Here is a 13,819-nt window from a genome sequence, read left to right as displayed (position 1 = left end):
ATAGGGCTACTTCTATCTTTTCAGCCTTGATTTTCTTTATATATTTTAAACCTACAGATCAGTTTAAAAATAGATAATATGTAACATAGATACTATTCTACCACAGTCCTTGGCAGTGTTTCTCAGTCCTCTCAAGAATTAGTCATTTCATCATCCCTCACTAGACGCAGCAAGAAGGGATAAAGAGGAAACTGGAAATTTGTTCTGAAGTACATCTCCAATATTTTGAATGTTGATCAACAGCATTCTGATCTTCTCCCTGAATGAGTAAAAAGAAAAGATGTAATACTGGGTCAGCCAAACCCACTGCGTGGCACTTAGCCAGGATGATTCATTTTGCTTGGAGCAATCTTACACCCTTTGTGAAACTGGGTTTCTTTTGGTTGAAGGAAGAAAAAGACTCATCCAGAGCTGTCAGTCACTTCTTAAGCACCTTCAAATGAAGGCCTTATTGGATTGTTTTGATCTGCCCAGAACCTTCAAACCTGACTCTAGATTTGTTCACCTTCTTACTCTGTAGGCCACATGTAATGCTTGGGATTTTTTGTACAATCTTTGTTAGAATAATAACCTGACAGGTTTCAAATCTACTTGAGGGAAGTTGAGGTGAACATAATGATCAGGTTCCCTCATTTCTACTCTTCCCTCCCAGACAGCGTGAGGGAGAGAAGCCAGCTGGTGTTTTCTTGTGTTCCTGGCCCACTTCCCCCCACCCCCCACCCCACCCCCAGCTACCATCATCTCAGCCTCCCTGGAATGTGTATGTGTGCTTCTCTTTCCAAACTTGGAGAGTAAAACTATCTGAGCACTTCCTCCTGTCTACAAGAAAAATAGCCTCTGCATTTTATTTTTTGTTTCCTACAGCCGGCATATTCTGTTTTCTGGGGATCCATAGCAATTTCATTAATCTCTAGAGGCTCTCAGGCTTTAGTATGCATAAGAATATCCTGGAGAGCTTGTTTAAACTGCAGATTCTTAGACCCAGTGTCAGAAATTGATTCAGTTAAGTATAGTGTGGGCTCTAAGAAGATGTTTTTCGTAAGCATCTTGCAAGTGATTCTGATGGAGATTGTGCTTTGAGCAGTGCATTATATAAGCCTCATCTCTATGTCTGTCTTTTGTTATTCCACCTTGCTCCACAGAAGATTTGAGGTAGAATTAGCAGATAACCAAAGGGTCAGTATAAAACAAAATGCTGTTATACCTTATTAAATATGTGTTGTTTTAAACAGGATTCTGTTTAAAACTGTTTGGGAACTGTATCTATTGAGAAACTGGTCTATGAGTTTAACATATATGAAAACAGTGAAAATCAAGGCTGAAAAGATAGAAGTATCCTTACTCTCTCTGTAAGTCATTGACAGAGTACATTGTATCTAATGGAGAAGATTCTGGCAGGCTTCTTATTCTGGGAAATGTAGACACATATCTTGGTGTTACATTTTTAATAATTATAGTTTAATAACTCCATATTTCCCCCAAAAGTATATTTCTATTTATAAGAGGTTTCGTGTAAGATAAAAGTAGATATTAGCAAGTGGTATAGATTTTGAATGTCTGTAGATTTCATATATGCTGAATTTTTTAAATTTCCAGCTTTATTACACTTCTAATTATGACCTCTTTAACATGTTGTGTTTTTTTTTTTCCTTTAGACAGACATTACTTACATTCCTTTTTTCTTTTTTTTTTTTTCTCCTGCCACCTTGTCTGAGAACTTAGGTTCCATTTTATACTTTTTTTGGTGGCAAAATACACATAAAAGTTACCATTTTAGCCATTTGTAAGTGTGCAGCTCAGTGGTATTAAGTGTATTTATATTTTTGTGCATCCACCACCACCCTCCATCTCTAGAATTTTTTCATCTTCCCACGTTGAAACTCATACCCATTAAACACCAACTTCCCATTCCCCACTTGTTCCAGCCTCTGGTAACCACCATTCTACTTTCTGTCTCTAGGAATTTGACTTCCTTAGGTATCTCATACGTGTGGAATCATACAACATTTGACTTTTTGTGTCTGGCGTCTGGCTTATTTCACTTAGCATAATATCTTTAAGGATCACCTATATCGTAGTTCGTGTCAGAATTTCATTCCTTTTCAGGCTGGATAATATTCTATGATACATATAAAACATTCAAAATCTATATATACTACTTGCTAATATCCAGCTTTGTCTTATATAAAATATATATACATTTACGTACATACATACCACATTTTGTTCATCCATTCATTGGTGTACATTTGGGTCGTTTCTACCTTTTGGCTATTGTGAGCAGTGCCAGTAGGAACATTGGTATACAAATATTTGTTCGCGTCCCTGCTTTCAGTTCCAGAAGTGCAATTAGTGGATCATATAGTAAGTCTATATTTAATTTTTTAGACAACCACAATATATTTTTGAATGTTTTTTTCTTATTACAAAAGTAATGTATTCAGAATTAGAAGGAATGTAGAAAATAATGAGAAGTATAAAGAAGGAGATGAAAATCACAGTCTGATTTCTCATGAATGCCATTAACATTTGCTATTTTTGATTGTCTTGTTTAATGTGCATAAACATATTTGCAAAATTAGGATTGAAGCACGTATACAAATTTGTCTCCTGCATTTTAAAAATTGAGTATTGTACTATGAATATTTTCCTAAATCATAAAACAGCCTATCAAAGCACGTTTTCTTAGCTGCTTAATATGATGCATGATATGTATATCTAACATAAATATCCAGTAATAAGGAAATGATGGATTCATAAAGAAGAATGTTTTCCAGTCACTCAAAATAATGTTCTCACAGGCTATCTCGTGGCATTAGAAAATTCTCACAAAACATAATGTTAGGTCAGAATTCAGGAGATGAAACTATATTCCTAATCCAGTTTGTACAAAAGCTCTCAGACAGGCAGGAGCTTAGCCTAAGAGCAGTGTAAACTATTAGAGGGATTTTAGTAGGGGAATGACATACCAGATTTTCATTTTGTAATCTTACCCTGGGCTGGGTGCAGTGGCTCATGCCTGCAATCCCAATACTTTGGGAGGCCAAGGCAGGCAAATTGCATGACCCTAGGAGTTCAAGACCAGCCTGGGCAATATGACAAAACTCCATCTCTACAAAAAATACAAAAAATTAGCTGGGTGTGGTGGTGCATGCCTATAGTCCCAGCCTACCCAGAAGGCTGAGGCAGGAGGATCACTTGAGCCCAGGAGGTCAAGGCTGTAGTGAGCTGTGATCATGCCACAGCACTCCAGCCTGGGCAATAGAGTGAGACCCTGTCTCAAAAATAATAATAATAATAATAAAATAAAATCTTACCCTGGCTCCCAGTTGCAAAGAGCTAGAAGCAGATATAGGGCTGTCAGGAGGTTTTTGATAGTTCGGGTCTGGGGTAGAGTTGTTAAAGTGATGAGAAAGACTATCACTGAAGACCAGGCTTGGAGGTGGAGTAAACAGTCTGTGGAATGGAATGAACGTGGTGTGTGAGAAAAGGGAGGTGTCAAGGATGTTCCTAAATGTTTGCTTTTTGCGACAGGGTAAGGAACACTGCTGGAGGGATTAAAATTTAGGGATGTGGAAGATGTTGGGATATATAAGTTTGACATACTAGAAAGATAATCCAAGTAGAGATGTCAAATAGGCTGTTGAATTTAAATCCCAATGTTATAAATATGGATGTGCCCAAATGAGCTGAGAGAAAAGTCCACCCAGATCCTAACAGAGGGTTTCTCTAAGTTGTCAGAGATTTTTATTATCTTTTAGTATAGAATTTTATATTTCCTAAATTTTCTATAATGTTGATGTGTTATTTTTATAATCAAATTTAAATGTTGCTAACATATATTCATCATAGGATTCTTTATACTGGTTTAAAAATGGGAAACAACCTAAATGCATAACAATGAGGCAAGACTGGTTAAAAGAAAATGGGATAGGATTGAAAACCTTTAGCCACCTTTAAAAAAATATTTTGAGTGTTACTCAAAAAGGAAAAGTTGGTTCAGTTTAAAAATAAAAGAAATTTTAAACAATGAAATCTGTAATACTGAATTGAGACTAGCAGAATCTGGAATCTAATCTATAGGATAAATAGGTAGATATGCACACTTAATAATTATTTTCTCCTCAATTCATATTCGAAAGAATAGTGGCCTCTTTGTCACCAGATGTTGAGTTTCATGTATCAGCTTTTAGTGTGGAAGTTTTGAAAAGATGCTAAATCCTTGTAGCCTACCAAATTGCTTCTCATTAGTGACCTTACACATACTTGTCATGAATTTATCATCCATTAAATCATTTTTTAGATGATTTTTTTTTCTAAGGGGAACATTCACTGCTCTAGTGTTTTGTTTGCAGATAAAAGTACTTAATTGCATCTCTTACCTGCATTATTTAAAAGGATTAAGATTGCCATAAATCTTATTAGTAATGTTAAATTGTCTCAGCTTGAAAAGATGCTTCAAATTCTGTGCAGAATGAACCAGAGGTCTAAATTAATTAATTTTACAAATAAAAAGGAAGACACCTTCTTTTCGAAGGTCGCTGAGAACTTATGTTTTTATTTTCTCTCTTTAAAATTCACAGATTAAAATACAATTAATAGTATTTTAGTGTACAAGTAGAATAACTGTATCCCAACATTAAAAAAAAAACTTAAAATGCCACATTGCTACTTTGGATTAAGAGAAAATTACTTTGTATTCTTCAGCTACAGATCAATCATATGTTGATAATATAACATAAACTGAAGGCATTTTTCCTAAGGAAATGTAAGAGTTTAGCTATTGAAATAGTTGTACCAAAATAAATATAATACAGGGAAGATTTTAGCTTCAGGCAAAGTAAAATCAAGCATAGTTATAAATTCTAAAAATTAACAGTGTAATTGTCTCCATATAAGCATATACCCCTGTACCATTAAGGTCTTTCCACCTTTGTATTTGAGCGATGATTTCTCCCACAAAGGTGATGTATGAAGCATTTTTTTTTTTTTTACTTTTTATTGAGGTAAAATAGACACATAGGAAAGTCTACACATCATAAATGTATATACAGTGTGATGAATTTTCACAACCTGAACACAGTCACAGCACCCAGCTTCATGGAGAAGCGTTACCAGCGCCCCAGGAGCTCTGCTGGGTGCTCCCTTCCAGTCATGTCCTACCCACCCTTAGAGTAATCAAATCCTGACTTCTAACAGTACAGAAGATGGGGACAGAGTTACTGAGTTTTATACTTTATATAACTGGAATCATTCTCTTTTGCGTCTGGCTTTTTTCTTTGAACATTATGTTTTGAAGATTGATTCATTGTTGCATGTAGCACGTTCACTGTTCCATTGTGAGATTATATCACAATTCACTTATCTATTCTAGATACGTAATTTATGGACATTTGAGTAATTTCCAGCTTAGAGTTTTCGCAAATAGTGTTGTTATGAACATCCTAGTACATGTCTTTTATGGGCATGCATACGCATTTCTGCTGGGTATACATAGCTAGGAGTAGAATTCCCTTGACCTAGGAGGTACATATGCTCAACTTTAATAGATACTGCAAAATGGATTTTCAAAATTTTTATATTAGGCTCAATTTTGATAGTGTTCTACCATATCAGAAATGTTAGTTTTCTGAAATGCCACATGCACATGTGTGTTGTACTATAGGTATTTATCCAAGCCTTATATCTCCTTTCTCGATTGTCAACTGCTTAAGGAGATTGTCTTATTCATCTTTTTATTTCTGAGATGATCTTATTCATGTTTTTATTTCTCAAAGTACTTTGCACAATTCCTCGCATAGAATAGGCTCTAAACTAAATTTTATGTTATGTTATGTTATGTTATGTTATGTTATGTTATGTTATGTTATGTTATTTGAGATGGAGTCTGGCTCTGTCGCCCAGGCTGGAGTGCAGTGGCGCAATCTCGGCTCACTGTAAGCTCCACCTCCTGGGTTCACGCCATTCTCCTGCCTCAGCCTCCCAAGTAGCTGGGACTACAGGCGCCCGCCACCACGCCCGGTTAATTTTTAATATTTTTAGTAGAGATGGGGTTTCACCGTGTTAGCCAGGATGGTCTCAATCTCCTGACCTCATGATCCGCCCGGCTCGGCCTCCCAAAGTGCTGGGATTACAGGTGTGGGCCACCGTACCCCGGCCACTCTAAACTAAATTTTTTATGTGAATAGATGAGTAAGTGAAAAATTACATGCAGTATTAATATTAGGAATGTTTATAAATTGCAAAAATACAAATGGTATATGCAAAAAACTTCGAGTTCTTAAAGTAAGTGCTAGACAGAATATATTAATATTTGTTCATAGCTTTTCTGAACTTTGTAAGAGAATCTTATATATTTTTATATGTGCGAGTTTAGTATAAAGTTGAATTGTGGATTTTTAACTACTAGACTTAAAGCCTGGTGTTACTCCCATGTGGAAGCACATGAATATTATGTAACAGTGAGCCGCATTTGTTAGCTATGAATTTGAAGAGTAATGAGAGAGTGCAGGTGGGAAAGGTGAGAGGGAGGTTGTGTATCAGAGCAGTCATGACAACATTATAACTCTGATTGGGTTGTAGCTTTCATCCTTTCTCCAGATTCTTCTAAGGCAAGAAGTAGTGATTTTACGATATCATGGGAAAACCCAATAAGAGTTTTAAGAGCCAAATAGAATTTTAGTGGCTTTTAACATTTAGTATTTATGACTTAAAATTGCTGAGTTAAAATATTAAGGATTTATGGGGGTTTTCTCCCTTCATGCTTTTCTCCAAATTCCAAATTTTATTCAGTAAGTGCATATTAGTTTTATCTGTTCCTTTTTCTTTTCTTAAGCATTCCAAATACTCTGGCTTGGAACATATTACTTGCTAAATCAGAAATTTTTTTTTTCTTTCCAACTTTGATTTTAGGTTCAAGGGGCACATGTGCAGGTTTGTTACATGGGTAAATTGCGTGTCTTGGGGGTTTGGTGTACAGATTATTTTGTCACCCAGGTAACAAGCACAGTAAAGGTAGTTTTTTGATCCTCACCCTCCACCCTCAAGTAGGCCCTTGTGTCTGTTGTTCCCTTCTTTGTGTGCATGTGTACTCAATATTTAGCTCCCATTTATAAGTGAGAAATGCAGTATTTGGATTTTTGTTGCTGCATTAATTTGCTTAAGATAATGGCCTCCAGCTCCATCCATGTCACTGCAAAGGACATGATCTTGTTCTTAGGGCTGTGTAATATTCCATGGTGTATATAGACAACAATTTCTTCATCTAGTCCACTGTTGGTAGGCATTTAGGTTGATTCCATGTCTTTGCTGTTGTAAATAGTGCTGTGATGAATACACACATGCATGTGTCAATGACATATTCCTTTGGGTATATATCCAGTAATAGGTTTGCTGGCTTGAATGGCAGCTCTGTTTTAAGTTCTTTGAGAAATCTCCAAACTGCTTTCTACAGTGACTGAACTAATTTACATTCCTTCCAGCAGTGCATAAGTGTTCCTTTTTCTGCACAACTTCACCAGCATCTGTTATTTTTTTACTTTTTAATAATAGCCATTCTAAATCAGAACATATTTTTAAAAATAGTTTTTGTTGCAAAAATTGCAACTATGATGGTCTCTCTTTTATTTCAGTCTTGGCCTGACTATGAGGATATCTATAAAAAAACAATAGAAGTTGGCACATTTTTAGATTTGCCTCGTTTTCCAGACATAACTAAAGACTGCTATCTTCATCCCAACATACTGTGTATGAAATACTTGATGGAAGTCAACCTCCCTGGTAAGTGTGTGGCATATATTGTGGGGACACTTTAACTAGTAGAGTAATAATAAGCAGAGTATAGAATCTTTTCAAATCACAGACTATTAGAACCACCTGAAAAGGTCCATGGTTACATGAAACTTAATGTCAAAATCCTTTCTTAAAATAATTCAGACCTTTTAAAATCATTAAAGGGACAATATTCAGAAATAGAGTTTGCAGAAATAAGAGTTCTGTTTTGGTGTGAGGGGTTTATGCTTGAGAGAATATGTTTGATTTTTATGGTAAGTTTGCTAAGTGCAAGTAAAGTACCAAATGTTTCAGTATATGTTTTTAATGACCTGTCCTCCATCCCAAAACGGCACTTTTTAATTTGCATGAGGCATTATTATTACATAATGAATTCTAATTTTTAAAAAAATCCCAGAAGCTAATCTATGGTAACATTTTTGTTGCTTGATAATATATCCAGTCCATAAAACAAATGGAGATCAAAATCTGGTCAGATCATATTGAACTCTTTAAGGCAGTGAAACATAGAATGTAAAAAGAGCCTCACTATACCTGGTTCATAGTATACCAACACAGAGGTAACCTCAGTGGAATCTGCTGGTGGAATCCAGTCCTGAATTTCTTGTTAGACTAGAAATGTGAGAAATTTTGGACTTATATTCTTAAGAGAAAATACAAACGTAGTGTGACTATACCATTGCTGAAGCAATGTAAAAAATGTGATTGAATGTATTGTTAATAGGAGAGTAAAATACATGTGTTATGTGAAAAAAGCAATATATGAAATTGTATGTACAGTAACTATAAATGTGACTGTAAATATGTAGTAACATGTATATAAATGTAAGTATTGTCATAATTTAAAAATATTTTTTAAAACAGGAACAAAAATAATTTAAATTTTTCAAATGTAACATTTCTAAAGCTAAGGAATATGGCTCTTATTGAGATTCCAGAAATCAGTAATTATTTAAGATTCCAGAATTTGGAAGATCTTATTTCTGCATTTGGACATGTTGTATAGATCAGAATTACTATTTTGGATTTTTTTTTCTTTCTGCTTCTTTGATGGGTCTCTCAAGTGCGGAAAGTTCCTGTGTGCTGTCTTATGTTCTAAATCCTGAGTTTATAGAGAGAATACTGGGTTATGGAAGGAATACCAGGGATTATCAAAATATAACTGATGCAGCCTGGTTAATAGCAAGCAAGCATCTATGTCACGTGTTTATTATTGGACAGAGAGGGGATGATAGGTTTTCTGGCTGTTATCTATAGTTTAACTGTATTTCTTGCCTAACATTTCCTGTGCGTAAGGAGTAGAAATAAATCCGTTATAATATACAGAGAGACATTATTGTCATTTGATATTTATTAAGTGACTTTTGGGAGGCAGTATTATAAAAAATGGAGGTAGAAAAATTTCACTTCTCACAGTCTGTTCAATAGAAATAATTTGAAATATAGAAAAAAATTACCCATAAATGTCATTAGTCTCTTTATTTATAATATTGAAAAATCAGAAACAAATATCCAAAAGAAAGGGAAGGGTTATGTAAACAGTGTTGTGTACATTCAGTGGAACTTTAGGTATGTAGCTTTTAAAATAATGTTTATGAAGAGTTCATAAAAGCATGGAAAATGTTTATGTTATAATAAAAAGTCAAACAAGCCAAATTACAAAATTATGTATAACGTAACCACAGCTACAGAAAATGAAGACATTCATGAAAAGATTAGAAGTAAATATACCAAAATGTTAAAGTGGCTATTTCTACCTTAGGGTAACACATGTTATTTTTTTCTTCTCCTACCTTTATGTATCTTATAAATATCCTATATTGAGTTGTATTACTTATTAATGGGCACGGGGAGTGCTTTTTCTTTTTTCTTTGAAGATAAGATCTTGCTCTGTTGACCAGGCTGAAGTGCAGTGGCGTGATTGTAGCTTATTACAACCTTGAACTCCTGGGCTCCAGTGATCCTCCCACCTCAGCCTCCCGAGTAGCTGAGACTGCAGGCACGCACCACCATACCTGGCTGGTTTTTTTTATTGTTATTATTTTTAATAGAGATGAGGTCTTGCCATGTTCCCCAGGCTGGTCTTGAACCTCCAGGCTCAAGCCATCTTCCTGCCTTGACTTCCCAAAGTGCTGGGATTACAGGCATAAGCCACCAAGCCTGGCCTGTTTTTTTTTTTTTTTTTTTTTTTTAACAAAAAATAGATCTACAAATTAAGTTACGATAGTCCCTATACCTTAGGATGTAGATTCTAAAATGTTTACAGTTGGTTTGCAAACCACCCATACATAAGATTATAAGAGTATTTCCAGAATGTGCCATTTGTAATTACAAATATTGCTCTCGGTAATGCCATCAGTTGTGCGGTGCCGTTGATCAAAAAGAAGAGATCTATGTATGTGGTACTTTTACAAAGAGAGGGTTTAGGGTTCCCAGAAAGCTAAAAGTGGTTTTAAACATGCTGAGACAATAGCCGCCCCTCCTCAACGCCTTTAAAGGTGACCAGGTAGCCTCTGGGGCTCGGGGAAAGGTTTCGGCAAGTATGTCACACACACCCTGCCTGAGTAAGCGCTGCCCCTTTGATGGCCATGAGTGAGCTCAGATGCACTCTCCACCCTCTACTATGGTTCCTCCCATTGTCACCCACGAGCCTGCTGGATAGAGTTTCTGACGGCTTTCATGATCATTTATGTAATTTCTGTTTCATGTATGTAATTTCTGAAGTTTCCAAAGTGCCCATATATAAATTCTCTTCTTTGTGAAGGTGGGAAGGGAGGGCAAGCAGGCTTCCCCTTGACAGATGAGACTTAGGGCAATTCAGGGACACCCAGCTGGTAGATGGCAGAGTAGATTCCTACAACCCAGTCTTCCCCTTCCAGGGCCTGTGCTCTTCCCACCCTCTGCTCCCTTCCAAGACCCTATACTGTCCTTGCTACCATTCTCATCATTTCTTCCAGTTGCTTTTTTTATTAGTCTGTACTTTTGGCATAAGGGGAGCAGTTAGCAGTTCAAGATCTTAATTCTTTTTTTTTTTTTTTTGAGACAAAGTCTCACTCTGTCACCCAGCCTGGAGTGTAATGGCGTGATCTCCGCTCACTGCAAGCTCCACCTCCCACGTGCACACCATTCTCCTGCCTCAGCCTCCAGTGTAGCTGGGACTACAGGCGCCCGCCACCACGCCTGGCTAATTTTTTGTATCTTTAGTAGAGATGGGGTTTCACTGTGTTAGCCAGGATGGTCTGGATCTCCTGTCCTCAGGTGATCTGCCCACCTTGGCCTCCCAAACTGCTGGGATTACAGGCGTGAGCCACCACACCTGGCCAAGATATTAATTTTAAAAGAAGAGAAATATTTCAAGAAATGTCATATTTTTAGAATAATAATACTAATATGGTTTTGATTTTTAAATTATCTGAGAAGAGACTGTAGCTTCTACAACCCAATATAGATAATGGTTAAAATTTTAGTGAAGGTATTTTAAAATTAATTTTTTCCATGTTTGAAGTGTTCATGTTTGAGTGCAAGAGTCCTATCATTCATTTCTCTAATTTCCTCCATTATATTAATGCACAGTATCTTGTACCTAGTAGACACTCAGTAAATGCTTGTTGAATTGAGCTTAATTTTCTATCTCCTAATCTTTTTGCATCTGAATGAAGCCCAGGAGTAAATTCAGGTGACACCTGTAAATTGAAATTATCTTAATAGTATAATAGTCCAAATTCTCTGCCTCACAAAGACCTGCACTGTCTGGCTCTGCCAGCCTCTTCACATTCAACACTAAAGCCTTGTTGGACTGTTTGCATTTCCTGAAAGCACCATCCCATGTTTGTCATAGCCTGTACCATACTGCATTCTCATTAGGAAAAGGACTTGAGGAAAAGGACTGTGTCTGTGTCTTAAGTACCCAGAACACACTAGTTGCTCAATAAATGTTTGTTGGAAGAATAAAAGCCAAGTGAAAACCTGAGCCAAGCTACCAGAATCTGGTAGACAAAAAAATACTTTGATGCGATATTTTGAATTATCATTGTTATATGTGTTCTGTTTCTATGTTAACAAAGCATTTTTTAATCAGCAAAATTTTTTTACTTAAATGTTTCAAGAAAGAAGTTAATTTTGTGTTTTATTTATTCTTTATCATAAACATGTAATTAGTATGAATTATGTGTGGGTTGTAGCAGTTAGGAAGACAAGATTGAGTCACCCTCAAGTTTAAGAGGGAAACAGAAAGATAAACCCTTAACTGTGCAGTAGAAGGGTACATGCCAGGACATCTGCTTTAGCACTCAGAAGAGGGCCAGTCACAGGAGGCTGTGGTATCATGTCTGTTCTTAGAGGAAGTCACTGGTATAACCAAGTTCTCTAAGATGAGTGAGCTTCAGCCAGGCAGAACCTGAGATGAGGAATGGGGAAAAGAAACTGGCTTTCTAGGCAAAGGGGCAAAAGTAGCTGTGCAAAGCAGAGAGGCAAGTGAGAATATGGCTTGTTTGGGGGAACTGTGGAGATTAGGCTGGGAGCTAAAAGCTTTAGTGAGTTTATGAGAGCAGGGGAATACGATGATTGGGCCACAGGAGAGTAAGACTAGAGAAGGGGAGAGCAGTTATAAGGGTGGCCTAAGGAGCAACAGTGAAGGGAAGAAAGGGGATGGATTGGAAAGCAGTCAGCACTGATCCAAGTGCCTTAGGTGTATTCATTAATTTAGTCTTCACAATAGCTATGAAGCAGGTACTATTCTTATTCCTATTTTAGATAGATTGTTTAAAAACTGAGGCACAGAAAGGTTGTATAACATGTCCACGGTCACAGAGCTAGTAAGTGATGGAGCAGGGACTCTAGCCCAGGCAGTTTGGTTCCATAGTCTATTCTCAACCATGGTACTATATGCCACATTGAGAGAATGGAATTAACAGGACATGGTGACTGAATGCATGTAGAAGATTCAGTTCAGTTCCATGCAAGCTCATTATCTGTTATAAAAAATGGCTATCATACTTGAAATTGATTAGAGTAGGGTGTGGTCACAGCTTACATACTTAGATTGGGAAGTACAGAAATTTTTTGTTTAGTTTTCAGAGTCTATTCACTTGAGCATAACCTCAATTTATTCTCATTATAACCCATTTTACATGTGAAGAAACTGAGGCTAAGTGACTCTGATCCAAGAGTCACAAAGCTAGTGATTGGAAAGCTTAAATATAGGTCCTAGGTTTTCTGGTTCCAAGTCCCACATTATTCAGTCTTGAGTAATAGGTGTAGTCTATGCTGAACATATAATTTCTTTAGGAAAGCAATATATCTAGTTAAACAGTCATTGAGGGCTTCCAGTGTGCTAGCCAGGATGCCAGCCAGTGCACATACATTGCTAGAGAAGCTTTTGGTCTCATAAGGGAGTTAGTTTTAGGTGAGCAAACACTGCTGTAGAAACACAGACAAGAGACGTGGATGAAACAACTGGTATGTGGCTGCCAGATGCCAGGATGTGTCCTAGAAATAGTAGATGTTTTAGGAAGTCGGAATAGGGAATGATACGCCGTTTTAAGATTCTACCATTTGTTTTTCTATACGGATGCCATGTTCTGATGTTTTATTCACAAAATGTGGGTCTCTGAGTTCTTGCATAGTGTCGTGTTTTAAGATAAAGGTTATTTTATGGATATATACATTGGGGATGGTCTAGTTGCCAAATAATTTACTTTACATTTTACTGTTTTGTTCTTCAGATGAAATGCATAGCTTAACTTGCCATGTGGTAAAAATGACTGGAATGGGAGAAGTGGATTTTCTGACATTTGATCCTATAGCTAAAATGGCAAAAACTGTTAAGTACGACGTACAAGCTGTAGCTATCATTGTGGTGGTATTGAAACTGCTCTTTCTATTGGATGACAGTTTCGAGTGGTAAGTGTACGTCAATTTTATGACAAGTAACATTTTATGGTGCTGATCTTAGTTTTTTAAGAAAGCTTTAAATGTCATGAAGACACTTTAAAAAAAGAGCTAAAGAAAAAATTTGTACTGTATTTAC

At 36.5% G+C, this 13,819-nt stretch overlaps 1 protein-coding gene across 3 annotated transcripts in view; it reads left to right on the top strand.

The window, feature by feature from the left end:
* TAF1B (TATA-box binding protein associated factor, RNA polymerase I subunit B) overlaps nt 1-13,819 on the top strand; it is a 93,867-nt gene that overhangs the window by 55,376 nt on the left and 24,672 nt on the right. For all 3 annotated transcript variants that reach the window (XR_010109318.1, XM_024927717.4, XM_024927718.4), the window contains exons 9-10: nt 7,632-7,779; nt 13,515-13,692. Coding sequence is in view for 2 of the 3 variants with exons in the window: in XM_024927717.4 (XP_024783485.2) it covers nt 7,632-7,779; nt 13,515-13,692 (326 nt within the window). In the remaining variant the exon portion in view is untranslated. The remainder of the gene's footprint in view (nt 1-7,631; nt 7,780-13,514; nt 13,693-13,819) is intronic.

Source organism: Pan paniscus, chromosome 12 (genome assembly GCF_029289425.2).
Source record: "Pan paniscus chromosome 12, NHGRI_mPanPan1-v2.0_pri, whole genome shotgun sequence".
Taxonomy (NCBI): Eukaryota; Metazoa; Chordata; class Mammalia; order Primates; family Hominidae; genus Pan; species Pan paniscus.
The sequence above is the reverse complement of the archived record's forward strand: the minus strand, read 5'-3'. Positions and strand labels throughout refer to the sequence as shown.